Source organism: Melospiza georgiana, chromosome 15, assembly GCF_028018845.1.
Source record: "Melospiza georgiana isolate bMelGeo1 chromosome 15, bMelGeo1.pri, whole genome shotgun sequence".
Taxonomy (NCBI): Eukaryota; Metazoa; Chordata; class Aves; order Passeriformes; family Passerellidae; genus Melospiza; species Melospiza georgiana.
This window is the reverse complement of record NC_080444.1, coordinates 8,044,329-8,065,235: the sequence shown is the minus strand read 5'-3', so window position 1 is coordinate 8,065,235 and position 20,907 is coordinate 8,044,329. Positions and strand designations below refer to the sequence as shown.

The window sequence follows — 20,907 nt, the reverse complement described above, 5'->3', positions numbered from 1 at the left end:
TACAATTCAAAAAAGCTAGCATGCTTGCTCAGTGGTGTTATCAAACTAACATCTTAATTGATAAACGATCCAGACAGAGACACTCACAGGAATTAATCTCATTTACTTCCTGCAAAGGAGGCTGAAGTGGGAACCTCACATTGTAACCACCCTTATCATGTTGCATCCAGTGGAATAGAAGCTTTTCCTGTATTTGTATCTTATTTAAATGCACAAGCAAGGCTTTAATGAGTGTTGGAAAAAAAATTTTCCACTCACAACCCACTGCAAATGCATTTAGAATGCAGACAACTGTTGCAAGAAAAATGAAAATACAGGGGAGACCATCTTCCTCCCTGAAGGGTGTATCATGTCCTAATAAATGCCTCAGTGGGGAAATATTTAAACGCCTGATATAAGTATTTCCCCATATAACACAAATATTTTCTCCTCCAGGGTCTACAAAACATAAGGGCCAGCAAGGGCCAGCTGGTGGTGTTTGAGTGCCGTGTCCACTCCACTCCCCCCCTGCAGGTTCACTGGTACAGGGAGTACGACCAGATCCTGGACTCTGCTGATTTCCGAACCCTGAGGAAAAGTAGGTGCAGCTGCAGCTCCTGGGCACAGATATTGTTCTGGGACAGGGGCAGGATGGGAATGAGAACTGCTATAAACCCTGGAGACGTTCATAGGAGCAGCATTTACAGTATCAGATGGCCCCAAGCCACAGGATGCTGCACAATCTGCCCTTCCCTGGCACTGCCTGAGTGGGTCAGGCACAGCAGGGGCAGATTCCAGGCTGTTGGTTATTGATGACAGCCCTGCTGAGCCATGGGGGCACTGCTGCCATGTGCTAGAACTGCTGATGAACTAAGGGGAAAAAGGCATAACCTCATTTCAAACCATTTCTTATACTCCCAAGCACAAGGTCAGAGCTCCAGAGGGCCCAACCCACAGCTGTGATGGTATTCACAGGGGCCTCACGATGAGGGAAGAGACGAGCATCTGACTCCATATTTCAGAAGGCTTGATTTATTATTTTATGATATATGTTACATTAAAACTATACTAAAAGAATAGAAGAAAAAGTTTCACCAGAAGGCTAGCTAAGAATAGCATAGGAAAGAATGAATAACAAAGGCTTGTGGCTCGGACAGAGAGCCGAGCCAGCTGACTGTGATTGGCCATTGATTACAAACATCCAACATGAGACCAATCACAGATGCACCTGTTGCATTCCACAGCAGCAGATAACCATTGTTTACGTTTTGTTCCTGAGGCCTCTCAGCTTCTCAGGAGGAAGAAATCCTAAGGAAAGGATTTGCCATAAAAGTTGTCTGTGACACACAGGAACCAGCTCCAAATTCAGTGTAGCTCTTTGTGCATCACCTCAGTGGAGAGCTGTTTGTACCACCAGGTTCCCCAGCCACACCTGAGCCTTCCCTACGCACATGCCATTCCTTGTGATGGACAGAAAGGAGAGGGTTCCCTTGTGACCAGGGTGACAGCTGAGGTGGGGAAGGGAGTGAGGCATGAAGGGTTTGGGGTTTTTTCCATGCTGACATTATAATAATTGAAGTTCTTTCTCTCTTATCTTGAGCAGAGGCTTGTTCATCAGCAGTTCCTGGTAAGTACACTGTGCATTTTTTGTTAGACTCCTCACCACACTCAGTATTTCCCACCTCATCCAAAATAAAATAACAATGTCCAAAGGTAGCCAGAAGACAAAAGTCAGTCAGGCCAAGAGCATTCAAATTCTTATTTTTGCTGCAAGCACCCTGATTTTTTACACAACACTTGGAAAAAGGTATCAATCCTTTTACATTCAGCCAACGAAGAATACCTTGTGCTAAGAGAAAGCATATCTACCATTCTGACCTATAATATTTTAAACTTGTGCAAGAAATGACAGAATTTAGGAAAAAAAAAAAAAAAAAACAAAACCAAAACAAAACCACCAACAAACAAACATAACCAACTAAAAAAAATCAAAACCAATACACCACAAAAATATGCTTTGTTTCATTAATGTCACAGGAAGACTTTTCTTTAATCTTTCTCCTTCTAAACCCCTTGACTTCCCATGCCCTCTACATCATTTTTTGCACTTTATTAGTGCCAATCCCCACCTCTAAGTAGAGTCCTGTAAAGAGCAGCTCCCACAGGTTAACATTTGCCTCTTGTGCTACGATATCATGCCTGAATCTCTTATTTCAGAGGAAGTCTGCACCCTGGTTATTACAGAAGCTTTCCCAGAAGACTCTGGAATATTTAAATGTGTAGCTGAAAATGAATTTGGGTCTGCAGCATCCAGTGCACATCTCTCTGTTTCCCCAGGTAAGCACATGGTCTTCTGTGTTGAGCAGCTAAGCACAAAAGGATTTGTGCTGCTGCCCAGCATCAGGCAGAATCACAGATATCTCCCAAGCAGAAGCCAGACCCAAACAATTTTGTAGGCTCAAGAGAAGAGAAATGCCCCCCAAAAAAAGCATTCTGCTTGGGTAGCTCTTAGAGCTGGATGCAGATTGTTCTGTGTTTGTGCTTTTGGTCCCCCTCCTTCCTGGCTCAAGGATGACAAGGTGGAGCTGCTGTTCCCTCTCTCAGAGGACTCTCATCCCTGAGCTTCCTCCCTCCAGGGATTCCAGCTTGGCCAACACATTGGCTGTGTCCATACTTTGTTTATGGTTCCACCTGAGCTGTTTGGCTCGTGCTGGAAGCCATCTGCAACCAGCACAGCCCCTGGCATGTGCCCAGAGCTCCCCAGCCCTGCCAGAGCCAGGTTTGGCTCATGGAGGTTTCAGTCAGTGCAGAGCACAATGAGCCCCATCCTCCTGCTCAGACATTCCAGCTTCCCATCCCACTGCTGCCCTGGTGAGCCACCACTGCTCATACCTGACCTGGGGACAATTCCACTGCCCTGGTGAGCCACCACTGCTCCCTGCCTGACCTGGGGACAATTCCACTGCCCTGGTGAGCCACCACTGCTCATACCTGACCTGGGGACAATTCCACTGCCCTGGTGAGCCACCACTGCTCCCACCTGACCTGGGGACAATTCCACTGCCCTGGTGAGCCATCACTGCTCCCACCTGACCTGGGACAATTCCACTTGCAGGAGCCAAGGAGCTGGACAGCTTTGGCAGTGCTGCCCCCAGGCCAGCTGTGCAGGTCACCATGAAGAGGCCCAGCTTCCCCAGGAGCAGCCAGGCAGGGGCCAAGGAGCGTGGGGCAGCTGCTGTGCCCTCCTACAGCCCCGAGAGCCCCGGGCTGGGCCCTGCAGCCTCCAGCCTGGGCCAGAAGAGCTCCAAGAGCCAGGCTGAGGAGCTCCACGGGGCTTACGAGAACTCACCTCGGGCTTCGCCTCTGAGGTAAGAGAGGGAGAAATTCACAGCCCTGGGCCAGCTGTGTGTAGCACTTGGGGCATGAATGCCCAGGGATCCCAGCTGCACACCCCAGTGAGCCTGACAGGGACCAGGCACAGGCAGCAGCATGAGCTGTTTGCCTGGTGACAATGACAATGTGCAGCACCAGCCTGGCAGTCACAGCCCAGGCCCCACTTGACCAAGGGTGTGACCCCCTAAAGCATCAGGGGAGGGCCTGGAGTTGTTTGCAGGAGTTATGTCTGTGTGTAACCTAAAAGCATCACTCCAAATAGTCGTCCTCTAGGAGACCTTTGGCTCCACAGCAGGGCATGAGGCAGAGATCACAGTACCTGGGGAATCTCAAGGTGCCTTCCTTGGTGGCCTTGGCCAAGTGGCATCACCTCATGTTTCTGTTTCCTATTCTGGAAGACAGCAATAAAACCTGAGATCCTGTAAGCATGGTGCAGACAGGACTTGCAAAGCGCTCTGTGGAGGAAAAGCACTGAGCCAGTGACCCACTGCATGGAAGGAAAACTGTCCCATGCCAGGGCAGGACATTCCCCCCTCAGGAGATGGAGATCTTCCCCCAGTAAATCAGTATTCCATTTTATAACAAGACTTGATCCAATTTCCATCCCAAATGCAGCTCTCAAGTCACTGTGCACTTACTGAACTACCAGTTATCCCGTTTGATTGCTCCAGAGAAGCAAATCAGGTTGGAAAGCATGGATTGGTGACATCATCCCCATCTCTGGAGGGCTTCTCAGGGGTTATAGACGTAATGATGGCCTGGAATGGTGACAGCTCAGCCATCCAAGCCCAGCAGAGGAGGATTACCTCAGTGTGTCAGGGACAGGGAGAGCTGTGTGGGGGCAGAGGTGTGCCTGCTCCCCCAGCTGAGTGCCAGCCTGCAGCTGCAGGGATCCTGTTACAGGCTGTGCAAAGGCTGTCCCTGACACACACCATTCCCTGCATGAGAGATTATTTTTGGATGTGCTCAGCCATTTTAACTAAACCAGTTATTTTAACAATTCTCAGCAGCCTCCTTCAAATTTTAGCATGGGAGAGATCATATTTCAGTATAGATGTCTCCATGCAGGAGAGTTACTTTTTTGCTAAATCACTGAGTAAAAATGAGTTTTCTTCAATAACCAGCATGCAGATCATTAAGAGGAAGCTCTCAGTTTAGCTTCAAGCCCTTCTGTGAAATCCCGGCTTGCTCCAGGAAAATCATCTGGGACTCTAAGCAGACCCTAATGCATAAAAGGATTTACTTTGCCACCAAAATCAGCTATGTAATAGCTTTTTAGAATGTAGGTAACATATGTGTGTGTGTATATATATATATGTAAACAAAAATATTAACTAGTCCAGGCTTTGGACACATCTCAAAATACAACGAGAAACTATTAAAATTTCTAGATATACCCATCTATGAGAATTTAAATACCTTTAAATCCCACAGACACACTGCCAGGTGCTTTGAAACATCATTATGAATGTGACTCAGTATTGTAAATGTTGCTGCTACCTCAAACTCAGCAATCATGGCTAATGGCTGGCTGTAAAATAACTGTCTTGTTAGTCAGATTTAGCATATAATTCCCTCATGTAGTGAGTGTGGTTGCAACTGTATTACCAAAGGCAGATACCAACAAAGGCAGTGATGACAGAACAAAGCCATTACTGGGAATAGCTGTAAAATGAATGAAATCCTTGTACCCATATTCTCCCAATTATTGCCTAGCAACAGGAACTCTACAAAAGCCAGAAAATGCAATTCAAGCCTGTCACTACCAGCTACTTCTTTCTGAGCCTTTTACACCTGCAGCTTGCAGTGTCCCCAACAGCCTTGAAGCAGAATAAAACCATTGCTGATTACTAACTTCATTAAAGAAACTCAATCCAAGCCAAAGAAGAGGCTTCAGGCACTAATATACTGCCAGGTATTTTAGTATTCAGCTTTTAAGTGTCTTAATTAATAAGCAAAAGATCCTTAACTCTTTTTCTAGACATTTTTTGCTATATGACTCAGGCAGTGAGGAGAGAGAACCCAATCAGAAGCAGCAGGGCACCATTCTTAGAGAGTAAACTGAAGCAGGACAGAAAATCTGATTTCTGACACCTCGCAGCGCTGGCCGCGGTGCTATTGAGTTACTTGGCACAGAGATGAGATTTATTCCTCTGCCTTCAGCAGTTCAGCTTCCAGTTCTCTCACCTTTTCTCCTACCTTCTGGATGTCACGGTTTCCTGTTCCTTCTCTTTCACACGAGCTGTCCCGGCCGTGTCCACTCTTGTAAGTGTGTAAAACTCTCCTTGAAGTGATGCCTCGCAGCTGATTTTAGTGCTAAGTTGAGGCTGGTGGGAAGCCAGGGAGCCTGAGCACGGAGCCTGCCCTTTACAGCTGCCTGCAGGGCCGTGATCGTGACCCGGCTACCTTTCCTCAAGTACTCGCCCCTCTCTGTGCAAACCACCTCTTTTTCATTATTTTCCGGTTTTTTGTTTTTTTTTTTCTTTTTCACTTGCGAGCAAACAACCTCTCAGACAAGTAGGGACGCATTCCCTCCCTTTATCAGTTTCATGCGCGGAATTTATATAAATTAGCACTCAATTAACACCTGCTCTGTAGTTTTCGTTCACAAACGATGTTTAAACACCAACACCAGAGGTGGATCAACCTCGCGAAGATCTCTGTGCTGACAGACCCAAGAGAAGGAGATGCGAGCAGCTGAGAGCCCGCACGCAGCGGAACTTTCGGGCTTGGGGTGGTTTTAAACAATAGGCAATAAATTTATACGCCAAAAGTATATTTGGCATATACTTATGCCGAAGTATAATTAAGATATTTAAAACGCTATAATGTCAGTTTCAGATGTAATTAGGCATTGAAGCTGGTAATGAAAGGGATATGAATCACCTAACCTGCTAGCAGGACCTGCTGCTGTTCTGGTGAAAACACCACAGCTGCGTTTTTTTCATCCATTTAAACAGATGAAAAAGTGCAGATGTAATAACAAACACAAACAGCAAAATATTAAATAGATGTAATAACAAAATAGATGCAAAATAGGTGTAATAACAAACACAAATAGCAAAATATTTATATTTCCGTATTTTTATCGTATTCTTCCCACAAGGCTGGTTGTGTTACTCAGTTTATGGCTGTTCGGACACATCCACGAGCGGTGCCGCCGCTCCTGACCGGGTGTGAGCGGGGTTTGGGTGGCCCCGGGGCTGGCGGAGCTGCCCTGGGCACGGAGGGAGGGAGGGCTCGCTCGGGTCCGCGGCTGCGGGGATTTAATCCACGTTTGAACCTGGCTCTAGGGTGTGTGCTATGTGCACAGCCTTAAAATCGGTACCAGAGCTTTAGCACTACAGAGGTAATTAGCTACAAATTAGTAAATGAATTAAACAAGGAATTTAGAGCCACAGAATGGTTTGGGCTGGAAAGGACCTTAGAGATGACCTTTATTCTGCCATGGGCAGGAACACATTTCCCTAGACCGGGCTGTTCAGGACCCCATCCAACCTGGCCTTGAACACCAGTGGCGGTTCAGTCACAGCTTCTCTGGACAAGAATTTCCTTGGGATGACAGAGTGGGATTCCGGGACTTTCGAGCATACTGTGGCAGTCCTTGCTGCTGCTCCCTGGCGGTGCAATGGGCAGAACAGCCGCTTTTCTGTTCTAAAGCTGCCCATTTCTGCGGTTCTGTGCCTTCTGCTGAGCTAGGGACGCTCCCGGCAGCGCTGAGCAGCGACCGCTGCCCCTCGGGGCCGGGACAGAGCAGGGACAGGGCTGGGATAGAGAAGGGACAGAGCCGGGACAGAGCAGGGATGGAGCCGGGACAGAGCCGGGACACAGCAGGGATGGAGCCGGGACAGAGCCGGGATAGAGCAGGGACAGAGCAGGGATGGAGCCGGGATAGAGCCGGGACGGAGCAGGGACAGAGCAGGGATAGAGCAGGGACAGAGCAGACAGAGCCGGGGTGGCCGGAGCAGAGCCGGGACAAAGCCGGGATAGAGCAGGGACAGAGTCGGGCTGGCCGGGGCAGAGCAGGGACAGAGACGGGACAGAGCCGGGACACAGCAGGGACAGAGCCAGGCTGGCCAGGATAGAACGGAGACAGAGTAGGGACAGAACCGCGGTGGAGCAGGGTCAGAGCCGGGACAGAGCCGTGCCGGCCGGGAAGAACCGGGACAGAGCGGGGGCAGAGCAGAGGCAGAGCCGGGACAGAGCCGGTCCAGAGCAGCAGCAGCAGCAGCCGCAGCCGGGGCTCGGAGCCGGGCAGCGCCAGCGCCGCCGTCGCGGATCCGCTGCCCGCGGGCACCTGCCCAAGCCCCGGTCCTTGCCCGGTCCCCGGCTGTGTAAGGAGACTCTTATTGTGACATTGGCGGGGGCCGGGGACAGGCCGGGCCCGCGGTGTCACCGCTGGCAGCACATTAAAGCCTCCGGGCTCGTCCCGCCGCGCAGAGGGCGGCTATGACAGTGAATGACCGTCCTTCCCAAAATACCGGCCTCGGCCCAGGTGGCAGCTCCTAGGCGGTAGGTAAGGCGCTTGTTGGGCTTTTCTCCACGTCACTTTCCACTCGGAGGCTGGCCAGGGAGGTGGCGAGAGGGACTGCTGGGAGCGCTAAGGTGGAACCGCACCTGGACGGTGCGGCGGTGTCACCGGGAACGTGGGCAGCAACACAGCCAAAACACGGGTTTGAGTTTCAGCAGGAAAACTGTCCCTGTTATTACTTACTGTTTTTACCTTGTAAGGTCGAATATCTCTTGGGATTTATTTTTTTTCCCTCCCAAATCAAGGTGGAACGATTTGAGGAAAACATGGCTTATCCCTTGCTGTGAGAAGTGACGCTGCACACCAGAGCTTGGTTAAGGGCAGCGTTCTAAAAAAAAAACGGAGCAAACGCTGGTTGCTGTCCACAGCCTGTGGTACAGTGAACGCACAAATCCGTGCACTGGTAGTGATATAAAAACGGGATAAAGACAAGACTGAACGAGTTTTCTGCACTAGTGAATGGGGACATAGTGTGGACATGCTCCAGAAGTTTGAGCCAGCTTCAAATTCCAAGAGTATGACACGGGAAAAGTTAGGGAATTTTTACTATAAGGCCTCTGTTTACTTACAGCTAATTCACAACTAATATTGATGATTACCTGCAGGAAATGAAAGCCTTGAGTCCTTAATGTCGAACAACGTCTCCACTTATCTCCCCCCATGGGAATTTATGACCTCGTGGAGCCCTTCTCTGGGCTCTCCAACGAGAGGAATACAATACACTGGGTGTATATATAGCAGTGAAACAGCTGATCTCAGTGGGGCAAGATTACAATTTTTTCCAGCACATGTAACTGTGGGGATTTATATTCCTTTTTTTTCTTCTTCTTCTTCTTTTTTTTTTTATTAGTGGCTTTATGCTTATTTTGGGGGATTATTTTTTTCATCCTGGAGCTGGAGTAATTTGTCCATTTTAAAAAGCTTGCGAAATGAAACTCTCCCAGGTTTTGAGCTGATGGAAAGCCTGGGTTTTTAGATATCAAGCACCTACCTGCAAAATAAATCAGGACTCTGAGCAGCTCAGCTTGCCCTACCTTATCTTGCAGCTCATGTCCTTCTGGCAATTAGCAGCCTTAATAGCAAATATCAGGAAATCACCTCAGAGACACAAAGTCCTTGGCATTCTAATCCCAAATCTCAGCTGGATATTAAAACTCTGAATTCAAAACCCATTAGAGAAGAAATCAGATTTGGTTTCAAAAGTTTCGTTTTAGACTTGAAAGTGAAACTTTTGTGCTTCCCTATGGTACAAGGAATTTCTTGGCAGAGATAGCTGGTTCTGGGAAATAGTACATTTAGCATTTTGACAGGGCACAAAGCAGCAGGATCCAGGGATCTTTAGTTAAGATGATACATGGGAAATTACCTGGCTTAGCAGTAGTATCTCTGTTTATCTATAGATTTAGGCAGGTGGTAACCAATTGCTGTTTCCTTTAGCATTTACTGGGCTCTGGCACATAAGACAAGCCTGGTGATCATTGCACCTGAGGCAGGCAGACTGTGTGGCTTGTTTCTGTGACCCAAAATGCTCATACAGTCATGGTACAGTTCTAATAAATCCTAAATAACTTTATTTTAAGTTCAAGCTTTAATCTAGTTGAACTTTAACTTCATAGTGTGTTTGGATTGCTAGTGGCTGCTCAGAACAGAGCATTTTGGTGATTCAGCTTGTGACGTACAATTTATTTTATCTGTATTGTCTTCCTTAAGGGAAAATCCACTCCAAGAAAGCCTCTATTCTGCAAGGCAAGGGTTCCATTCTATCCAGGAGCCCAGCCAGGAAAACTTTTGTGGCCTGTCACCTAGCTTTTACCAGCCACCTATCCAAAGCCAGTTACCACCAACTAAAACCCAGGACAGCCGTGAAACCTCTCCTATGAGTGTCCCTAATCTCCCATCCGTTTCCTCTATGTGCCAACCAACCATGTTTAACTACGAACGTCCAAAACACTTTATCCAGTCTAAGACCGTGTGCCAAGGGCAACAGCAGCCTCCAGGACCTGCAGCAGCCTCCACAGAGCCAAGCAGAGAAATCAAACAGTCCTCCATCCTCATCCAGCCTCGTAACCCCAGCGGGCAGAAATTCTCCTCCTCGTCATCGCTGAGCTCTTCAATCACGCTCTCCTCGCCTTCCTGTAGCGCCCCTAAGGAATCCACCTATCCCATCACTCCTGCATCTGCACAGTCTCCTGCTAGCTCATCACCCGGCCAGAGGCTGCTGCCCATGCCTAACCAATCCCCCGCAGCCTTCCTGTGCTCCGTGCTCCCCTCGCAGCCCGGCTACAGCAGCCCGGCTCCTTCTCCCGTGGAAGCTCCGTAAGTACACACAGCTGCTAACCCTGCCTGCTTCCCCCGGCCTGCCCCAGCGCTGCCCACCCCAAAACAACGCCCTGGCAAAGCTGTGGCCCTGCACAGCTCCCACTGACTGCGCTGTGCCAGGCAGAGCTGCGCAGGTCAGGGTAGGAGTGCTCGCCCTCGCGTGGGAGTCAAACTGCACCACGGGCATGGCACAGGCTGCTGGCTGAGTTTGCTGGAGCTGGTTTGAGTTGTTTAGTTGGATTTGACAGAAATTTCTTAAGGTTATTTAGAACAGAAGACAGGCACCTATCTCAAATTAATTTCTTTCCAACAGGGAAAGACAGTGATATCCCCAACACAACTTAGAGAGTCCTAGTAAGTCTCAGCAATATTTTCATGTTCCACATCATGATGTGGGTCTAAACTCGCCGACAAAACCCCTTTTATTAATCATGCATGCAAAAGAAAGGCAGCCCCTTGAAAATTTCACCCCTTTAGAGCAAAGAATAAATTCTTTCCTAAATATGTATTATATCATTTTGCCTTTGGGCTGCAATCCAAATATCTTCCAAGGTCAGTGAGCTCTCAAAGGGAGCTGGGCCTTGCCTTCTCACTAACTTGTATTCCTGCCAATATCAGCTGGAGGTCCTGGGGAAAGTCAGGGTAGAATACACACAAAGTGAGATATTGGAAAGTTGATAGGGGCAGGGGGTCCTGCTGACTTGGATATAAACCCAGGTTTGAGTGTCAGTTTGCATTCAGGAAATCAGAATATTTCTGTCTGTTTTCTGAATCACGGCACTGAGGGAAGGGAAAGGTAAGATGGGCTGGGTTATCTGGGGAGAGTTTCCTGAAGTCCTGCAGGACTCTGGAGGGTTTGGGACCCTGCTGGGGTTTGGGTTTGTAGTGTGGGGCTGTTTGTTTCCATAGCAAAGGGCTTGGATGCCTCACTATGATTTTTGTATAAGTTGCTCTTAAATACAACATGCAATGAGTTGAGGGATTATTTTTCCAATCTCACTACTAATGAGCAAACAGGGACATGAGGTGTGTTCATCTCTGGGGCAAATCACTCAAGTTTTATAACTCACATTAAGTTATTAAGCCCAAGCAGTGCTGGGAGTATTCTGGAATTATAACCCTCCTACTCTAGTCTAGCCAGCAGAACCAATTCCCAAGCCACAGGAGGAAGAGGATTTGGAATTGAAATAATTTCTGAACACAAGTGCAGCACAGGAGAGCCCAGTGCAGGTCACAGACCAGGTCAGGCCTGTCAGCACAGAGTGCTGTGACCTCCAGCAGACCTTTGCAGCCCGTTCTGATGGCTGCCCCTCTTTTCCTGGCATCTTCCAGAACCAGATGTGGTACCCAGCCCTGGGAGCTGGCTGTATCCGTGGCTGTGGATGGCAGGGTCAGCCTGGGAGGGACACTGCAGGATGCAGGGATGCTGTGTTGTGAGGACACTCAGTGATTTGGCTGCACCGTGATGCTTCTTCCCCTTTAGGTTTTGATACTCAATTGCCCAACTTGGCCTGTTCTCCTCCTACATGCTTTGTGGGTTCATCTGAGCCTCAGTTCTCAGGGGCAGGCTCACATTTTCTGTGCATTCTGTGAAGCAAATAATCCATCAGGCCTGCAGGAATAACTTTGTTTTCTCCTCCTGTATGAGTAGTTACTCACAGCCCATGTATAACAAACAAGCCAGCATCAACTCTATGCAGAAGACATCAGACCAAGAAATTCGAGGAACAAAGGAGGCCCTCATCCAGGACCTGGAGAAGAAACTGAGATGCAAGGACAGCCTCCTGCAGAATGGCAACCAGGTAAGGGATTAAGGAGCTCCTGGGAGGGCAGGCAGGCTGCAGAGGTGCTGCTCCAGGGGCTGGAGCCTCCAAACTGAGCTAAAAGCAGAAGGAAATGCAGGAGCAGCACTGCCCTTTACTCAGAACCTCGACACATCCCACCAGAGCAAAAGCCATTTATGACCAGAATATTCTTTCAATGTGAAAGAGAAAGGAACATGTTTAGAGCTGTGGCACACATTTGAACTCTCTTCTGGGGATCCTGTTGGACATCACATCAATGAAAATTAAAAATTCAAGGAGAATGCCTCAGTTCTATGGACATGACTACAACCTGGTTTTCAACACTGAGGTTAATAAATATCTCAAAATTATTAGAAAAATTGGAATATTTGAAAGTTCACTCTAGGGGTCACTACCAAATGGGATAAATTTTTTCTTTTATATGAACAACAATAAATGAAAGAAATTATATGAGCTTTTATCATAAAGCCTGTCTCCTATAAGAAGGCCTCTTAGCCTCAGTACTTATTTATTCTGCAGAGGCTCACAACAGAATCCCCCTTACCAATAAATCAAAATCCAGGGGGAAAATTTGCTACCAGTAGCAGCTAGTGCAGGCAGGTTTCTAATGTGGGAGACTTTCTGCTGGCTGCAGGCAGACTGGTAAAAACTCAGTGTTTAAAGTTTCCATCTTCTTTCCCCTGAAGCAGAAAGGAGTATCCTCATGACCATCAGTGAGAGCAGTTTTGTGTCCTATATGTAATTTAAAATATTGAATGGGCAAGCAAATAGGTCAAATCTGACTGAATATGCCCCTAAACAGGAATGTCCTATGTGCCGTAGGAAACCTTGTCATAGCAAGTCAGCTTTTCTTCCCATAGGAAGAAGCCAGGCTAAAAATAAGTCTTATGCAATCACCACTGTGTCCTCCTCCCCTTGTCCTCCAACAAGCCTGAGCCAACTGGCCAATCTCAGCCACACTTGACACACACGTAAGGACCTCAGGGATAGGCAGCTCTCACAGGTTTTGCTGAAGGTCTTGTGCTCTCTTCTAAAGAAAAGTCCCTCAAGGCTCCCAAAGCTTTCCCCAGCCAGCAGCCAACTCATGTGTATCTGTACAGAGCAGAAATTCAGTCAGAGCTCACCCTTGTGTCAAAATCCAAACCTTTGTGGGCAGCAAAGCGTCAGGAGTTGTGGTGCTAACATGCTTCTCTAAAGTAACCCAACTGACAGAGCTTGGATTTAGCTCTGCTCATTTTTATCCCTGTGTGCCACATCCAGAGTGCAGGCACTGACTGTGCCGTGCCTGAAAGGTTCCTTGCCTCCTGCCCAGCATTTCACCCTGCAGATGTGCTGGCAGAAGCCTCCCCAGTGCTTGCAGGTGCTCCCCTCTGGCTGTGCCTGCCTCTGCTGTGGCTTTTTTGGGAGCATCCATCATGCCTCCAGCTCCACAGCTGAGTGGCTTGGGAAGCTTTCCCAGCCCTGACAGAAAGGTACCCTGGGACTTACTCTGGCTTCTGTGGATGATGCCATCAGCCACCCATAAATAATCCCAGCAGAGAAAGAGGAGGAGTGGAAGGCCACAGATGGCATTAGGGAGGCTTTGATGAACAGGCAGTTTAATCTTTTGTGCATTTCAGTGCTGTATATATTGAGGCTGACTTCAGTTGGCATCACAGTCTGCAAACCCTCTGGGCCAGACGTGGTCAGCTCCTGCTTCCATTGACAACATCCTGAACTTGTGGCATATTAATGTGAACTTGTGGCATATTAATGTGCTCTTAACAAGCTGATCTGAAACAGTGAATGGGCTTGTGACTGGAATTGCTGTGCACTGTGCCCCCAGAGACTGACCTATGAGGAGAGGATGGCTCGCAGGCTGCTCGGACCAGTGAATGCTGCCTCAGTGCTGGACTCACAGAGTGAAGACAGCGTGCAGAATGCACAGGTAACTGGGCACTGCCTCTGCAGAAAGGGTTTCCTGGGGTTCTGCTGTGGCCTGCCTGTACCTGGGAGGGCAGAGATGGGGTTTATTTGCTGCCAGTGCAGGTGAGGGGTGGCTCTCAAAGGCAGAGCTCTCCGTGGCAGGGGTTTGGTGTTTTCACAGAGGGAAAATTCAAGCCCCATTCCCTTGCTGTGCCTGATCTGTAGGAATGACCTCTCCAGGGAGGAATTCCAGCAGCAGCTGCACAGCACAGCCCCAGTGCCTGTGACAGGCAGGGAGCAGCACCACGAGGGAGCCAGGTACCCACTCCCAGCAGCCTGAGTGCAGGCTGGGCCAGGACAACAAGATTTACACCTGCCACTGCTGGGAACAAGTGACATTGGCCTCAAGAGGTCGTGGCCTTGGGCTGAGATTGGTTGGGTTTTAGCCCTCGCAGGGGGCTGCAGCCATTAAGAGAATGCAAAGCAGTTATTTCAGCAGCCCACATGCTGATAGACAAGAATTTATCACTACTGGCATTTTCCAAAGAGTTTTAGTTGGAGATTTGCATCATTTGTTGGTTATTCAAGCCAGTTAGAAGCTCTCTTTGGCGCCTCTGTGCTCAAGGTTAGTGGAAATGTCCATGGTGTGGCATTGGGTACCTGTGCAGGACAGAAACCCCTCCTGCTGCCAGCAGCAGAGAGCCAGGAGCAGGCACACACCTGGCAGAGAGCCCTCAGCAAAACTCCTGCATGGAACAGACACTTAGCACCACAGCAAAGGAGGGATGCACAGTTTGAGCTATCTCTCCCCAGCAATCACCTGGCAAGATCAGGAAAGAAGGAGAAATCATGAATGGCAGAGAGCAGGGGAAGCCTCATCTTTTGCTGACAACAATGAAATATTCAGTCAAAACAGGCTGACTGACAACTTTTCAGCATGTGTGAAATGCTGTTTTAAAAAAAGAACATTGGAAGCAGAGATTGGCTTATGTTTGGGACATTTTACTTCCATTGTTCAGTCTTAATTTTAAATATTTCAATCACTGATTCCTCAGGAACTTAACTCAGTCCATGTAACAGGTCATTAGAATCATCAGTAGCTTCACCACTACAGCATAATTTCACAGGACAAGTAATAACTGTACAGAACTCGTGTAAATGAGCAGATACAGGCAATTGCCTTGGACTGCACATGAACTGAGCCCAGCAAAACCCTCATTCATGTCATATTCCCCCCCCGAACTTAAAACTGCCTCCTTGCTTCAAGTTTAAACCCAGGCTTAAATGTCCCACAGGGCTGGGCTGCAGAGCACAGAACCAAGCCCTGGGATGGCCCAAGGCAAGCACTCCAGAAATTTCCATGCAGAGTTTGCTCTCTCTGACTCCATTGCTAAAACGAGTTGCTGGCACCAAACCCCGTCGCGTTTTCCAAACATCCTGGCTCCTAACAGGAATCAATCCTGAGTACTTTAGCAGATTTAGCCATGTGATTTCAGAGTTGTCAGCGAGCTTAGCTGGTGCTGTGATCTAGAAAGAAAAGTATTTTCCAGCTCAGCATGTGTCCATGGCTGCTGGTACCACATTTAAGTGGGCACAATACGAGGCTCCTGCCAGCAATCCCACTTCTATTCCTGCTGTGGGGAAGGACACTCTGTACTCAGCTCTCAGCTCAGACATTGCCAGGAGTGCTGCTCCTCTCTCACAAAGGTTATGGGCTGGCAGAAAACCTTGTGTGCCACACAAAGCTGCTGCACCCATCACCTGGGCAGCAATGACAAGTTCTGCCATGGCAAAGCCCACGGTGAGCACAGAGTGTGTCAGATCCTCATGCAAGCTCCTCTGCCTCCTGTCCCAAGGACTTCTGAAGTACATTCATTTTGTTTTTAAGCAGCACTCAGGATATGAACTTAGGCTTCTGATTCAGTCTACAGATAAATCTTTCCAAGTGAACTCACCTCTCCTCTTTCTCTTCCCAAGCACCAGAATGCAGAAAACATCAGGCTGCAGGTTCCCACCACACATGTCAGGTAAAGCAAAAACTTGTTCAAGATCTTATTTCAAACATTTCTAGACAATGTTGGTTTAATCTCACTACTTATCACTCTTCCTAAAGCAGTAATTACTAAATTCACTCCCTTTTGACTAAAATGCTACCATTTTTGGATGGGTGATGATGCCTATGATCTTAATCCAGTGAATTCTAAGCATAGCATTAGAGGTTTAAAAACTCCTTGGGAGTTGGGAAATGCAATTCCCATGCACATTGGAAAAATACTCTTTGTATTCTAGAAGATTAATTTCTAGTCAAAGAAATATAAATATTGAATTAAATTATATAAATTATTAATATAATATTTCTATAATAAATATATAAATATTGAATGAAATTATTATAGATAATGAAAATTAAACATGAAAATTGTCTTGTCAAGTCTTTTGGATAGTAGGCCATAATGAAGGTTATTCTCGTGTGCTGAAATGAACAACCTGAGCAAGAGAAGTGACTGATCAAAAGTCATGACTTACAACTGAAAAACCAACCAGAACTGTTAGATTCCTAAAGCTGAGGGACTCCGGCTGCAATCAGAGCTTTGATACCACTTGTGCTACAGTAGCTTTTACACAATTTACTGTTCCTGTCCCATTTTCAGGAGCAGACCATCCTCTAGAGGCGACGATCGCGGACATGACTCAATCCAGGAGAAGTTTTTCCAGCCACGTTTCACACAAGTGCCTGAAGATGTGGTGATCGAGGAGGGGCGGTTCTGCAGGCTGGACTTCAAAGTAATGCCAACCTCTCTCCCTCCCAATTCCATTGCCAGCCTCTCCCAAAATTCCATTGACAACCTCTCCCAATTCCACTGCCAACTTCTCCCTCCAATTCCATTGCCAACCTTTCCCAATTCCACTGCCAACTTCTCCCTCCAATTCCATTGACAACCTCTCCCAATTCTACTGCCAACCTCTCCCAAAATTCCATTGACAACCTCTCCCAATTCCACGGCCAACTTCTCCCTCCAATTCCATTGACAACCTCTCCCAATTCCACGGCCAACTTCTCCCTCCAATTCCATTGACAACCTCTCCCAATTCCTTTGCCAACCTCTCCCTCCCATTCCATTCCCTCTTGGGGAGTGGGGCATGCAGAGAGGTCTCTACAGTGCCTTTGCATTTTCATAACCCAGAGCACTAAGGGAAGAAGGTTCAGGGTCTCCCCAGGCTATGGAAACCAAGAAACAGGAGATGGCTAAATATGTCGGCATTCTCTCTGGGAAAATATAAGTGGAATTATCTGCATAAGATTATGATTAAAGCTAACTAGTGGTAAATACAGACCACTACAGAATGTCTCTGGACCTCCTTGGGAAGAATGACTATTAATGCCCTGCTGAAAAAGGCTTTTTGTCAGGGAACCTTGTGCTTTGCACAGGGACTCCTCTGCTTCAATGGACACACATCCAGCAAGGTCTGTGCAGAACTCACCTCCCCTCAGTGAATCTTCCATGACTCACTGTACCTTTGCTGGAGCAGACAAGCAAGGAAATGCCCTAAATAGAAACAAAACTCAAGAATGGCCTGAAATTCATGGCAGCTGTACCAACCCTGGGGGGAGAAAGGACTCTGCCCTCCCTCACAGGTTTCCTAATGGGTGCCCACCTCTTTGCTTCAGTAAATTCTGGCCAGACTTACACATGGCCTTTAGCCATCTCCCTCCAGGTTGCCCAAACTTCTGGATGCTGTGGAGGAGCTGGAGCTCATTTACAACCATTATCAGTTGTGGGTGCCAGCACTGCAGCAGTGCCAGCTCTGGGAACGAAGGGCTGAACCCAAAATCAGCATCTTGGGCCTGATCAAAGCCACCTACAGGAAGGGAACCACAGGGGGCTGCAGGAACAGCATCCACTGTCTTGTAGCTAAAGCTCATCTTTCCACAGCACTCCCTGAGCCTTTCTGTGCAATATCACATTAATATTCAGAACTAGGAAACACTATACAGCTTTGCAGTTTGGTCAACCATCAGCATCAAACTCCCTGCAGTGTTGGAGGGATTTTATCATCTTTAACTCTTCCCTGCTCTCCTCTCCCTCACAGGTCAGTGGGCTCCCCACTCCAGATGTGATGTGGTACCAGAATGGAAGGATGGTTCACCAGGATCAGTTCCACAAAATGATAGTGTCAGAAAAGGGGTTCCACTCGTTCATTTTTGAAGCAGTCAAATCAGCTGATGCAGGGACATACGAATGTGTGGCTGTCAACCGTGCAGGAGAAGCATCTTTCACAGTAAAAGTGGAAGTAATTGGTAAGACTGAGAGCACTGATAGTTCCCTGGACACACTGGGAAATCTCAGCAATCTACTGCTTTTCTCCCTGTGTTTGGGACATTAGAGTAATAAGAAGTAGAGGTAGCACTCCACATATCCAGGATCAAGCAATAAAAATCAATTCAGGCTCAAACAATGAAAATCAACTTACTATTCCAAGACTATTTTAACAACTACATCTAGGATGCAGTATTTCTTCAAGCCACTTCTGTCAGGATATTTAGATATAGTGATATAGTGAGATATCCAGAATATATATTTAGATATATTGAGATGTCCATAATTTAATTTAATTGATGTTATTAATTTTCCAGGATTGATAGCATGTGTTAATTGACTCTCCTTCTAAGGTGGACTGTGTTCACCACACCCTTTAGCTCATGGGAACTGCCTGCAGGCTGAGATGCAGTGAGGAACACATGTCCTCCTGAATTTAGCAACCCAAAATCTTAAAAAACAAGCATGACATGAGCGTTCCACACTTCCAGTAACTCCTCCTTATCTCTCCTCTTTAATTCAGCTAAAGAGCATCACACGCCTCCAACTTTCATTTTCAAGCCCCAAAGCAAAAAGGTTTTTGAAGGAGACACAGCCAGGCTGGAATGCCAGATCTCTGCCATCCCAACCCCTCGGATTTACTGGAAAAGAAACAACGAAATGGTACAATATAACACGGACCGAATAAGGTATCCCACTGCTCAGCTGGCATCGGGGTGTTACAAACAGCAACCAGTGTTTGCTCAGCCAGGTGTAAATGGGCTGGGTCTGTAAGCAGCAGGCTGGGGGCTGGATCTGCCCTGGGGGGTGACACAGGGGCATAGGCCGTGTGCTGAGAGCCTTTGGGGACACAGGCCATGTGCTGAGAGCGTGGCTTTGGGGACACAGGCCGTGTGCTGAGAGCCTTTGGGGACACAGGCCGTGTGCTGAGAGCCTTTGGGGACACAGGCCATGTGCCGAGAGCGTGGCTTTGGGGACACAGGCCGTGTGCTGAGAGCCTTTGGGGACACAGGCCATGTGCTGAGAGCGTGGCTTTGGGGGCACAGGCCGTGTGCTGAGAGCGTGGCTTTGGGGGCACAGGCCATGTGCTGAGAGCCTTTGGGGACACAGGCCATGTGCTGAGAGCCTTTGGGGACACAGGGGGACAGAGCTGTGCCCAGGGCTCCTCTCAGTGCCTGCAGCAGCAGAGGGCCCTGGGGACGCACAGATTCAGGGCCGAAATGTGCAGTGTGGGGCCGCACACTGATGCCACGATGTGAATCACTGGTGGCTCTAACACAACTGTTCATGTCTGAACAGTGTGCGAGGATTGTTCCGGGGCTTTCTCAGCTCCTCAGCATGTGAACTCTGCTTTCTCTCCTTGCCCCTCAAAGCACTTAGGCATTAACACGTTGGTTTTTCAGCTTGCTCCATGACAATACTGGAAGGATTTGCCTGCTGATCCACAATGCCACCAAGAAGGATGCTGGCTGGTACACCGTGTCTGCTGTCAACGGGGCAGGGGTGGCCACGTGCCACGCCAGGCTAGAGGTTGCAAGTAAGTTCCAGGTCCCAGGGCCACAGAAAGTGCATCTTAGAGCTGGCCCTCAAGAATAATCTCATGATGTTCAGACTGCTGGGAGGATTTATTTCCCAGACAGATAGTAACTATCCTGGGAAAAGCTCTTTTGTTTAGGACAGGACACTGTGGAGTGTCCTTTTGCTCCTTTAAAGAGTACAATTCCAACAAGCAAGAGCATGGATATAAATCTCTGGTGTCTGAGATATGGGTTTGTCTGCTAAATTCTTCCAAGGGCTTGCTGGTTTATATTGCAGATGCAAAGCAATGGGGTTGCCTGCCATGGGTCTCTGTGCACTCTGGAAGGCACTAAAAGAGGTTTTTTTCTCTCTCTTCCAGCACATACAAATAAGCCACTTCCAGCCCCAAAGCAGTTACGGGTTCGACCAACCTTCAGCAAGTACTTGGCACTCAATGGAAGAGGACTGGATGTGAAACAAGCTTTCTCACCAGAAGGGGAGTTTCAGCGTTTGGCTGAGCAGTCTGGACTGTATGAAAGTGATGAACTTTAACTGGAAATGAAGAGGAAAACCTCACACCCATAAGAGACAGTTACAACATAGATGCAGTTAACTGGTGATTGCTCTAATTAGCAAAATACCTACTTGCATATTTTTACCTTGACTCTTGCACATTCAGCTGTTCCTGTTTTACCATGTTAGATTTTATTTATATGGTTTGGTGACTGTAACCATTACTGAGTATTGCATTTGAACTAGAAAGCCTAAGAAAGCAGGTGAATTAGTTTTAACAAGTGTGGGTGGGCTTAGTTCCACCTGTGCTTGGTTACATGCTAAGGTAGCTTGATTTGTGCTGCTTCTCTAATATCACTCATGGTAATATCAGAAGTCTGTACTGTCTGAATACTAAAACCAAATAGAGTAGAGTGTTTTTATGAGAATAAATTAGAGGCAAATAAAATTTTAAATAACCAACCAATCAGCTGTGACTCTTCCTTGCTTGATCTGTTAAAAGCAGATTTGAATGCCTGGCATCAGCGGCTGCCTGGGGAAGATGGGTTCTTACCCTCCTGAGCTTTCCACTTGTCCCCTCCCCTGTCTGTTCCCACTGACATTTGTCATCTGGCATATACCAAAT

The 20,907-nt window shown here is 47.8% G+C and overlaps 1 protein-coding gene across 1 annotated transcript; it reads left to right on the top strand.

Annotated features, from left to right (window-relative positions):
• Window positions 1-7,786: 7,786 nt before the first annotated feature.
• On the top strand, window positions 7,787-20,748 carry MYOT (myotilin). The gene is made up of 10 exons (XM_058034729.1): window positions 7,787-7,884; window positions 9,614-10,219; window positions 11,874-12,024; window positions 13,853-13,954; window positions 15,910-15,959; window positions 16,584-16,716; window positions 18,025-18,232; window positions 18,775-18,940; window positions 19,655-19,788; window positions 20,149-20,748. Exons 1-10 carry the CDS (start codon window positions 7,832-7,834, stop codon window positions 20,319-20,321), a joined length of 1,776 nt encoding a protein of 591 aa, XP_057890712.1. The 5' UTR covers window positions 7,787-7,831; the 3' UTR covers window positions 20,322-20,748.
• The last annotated feature ends 159 nt before the right edge of the window (window positions 20,749-20,907 follow it).

Coding starts and splice junctions, on each gene's coding strand:
- MYOT (XM_058034729.1), top strand. CDS start 7,832: ATGACCGTCCTTCCCAAAATACCGGCCTCGGCCCAGGTGGCAGCTCCT. Junction 10,220..11,873: donor CCTTCTCCCGTGGAAGCTCC/GTAAGTACACAC, acceptor CTGTATGAGTAG/TTACTCACAGCCCATGTATA. Junction 18,233..18,774: donor AGTAAAAGTGGAAGTAATTG/GTAAGACTGAGA, acceptor TCTTTAATTCAG/CTAAAGAGCATCACACGCCT.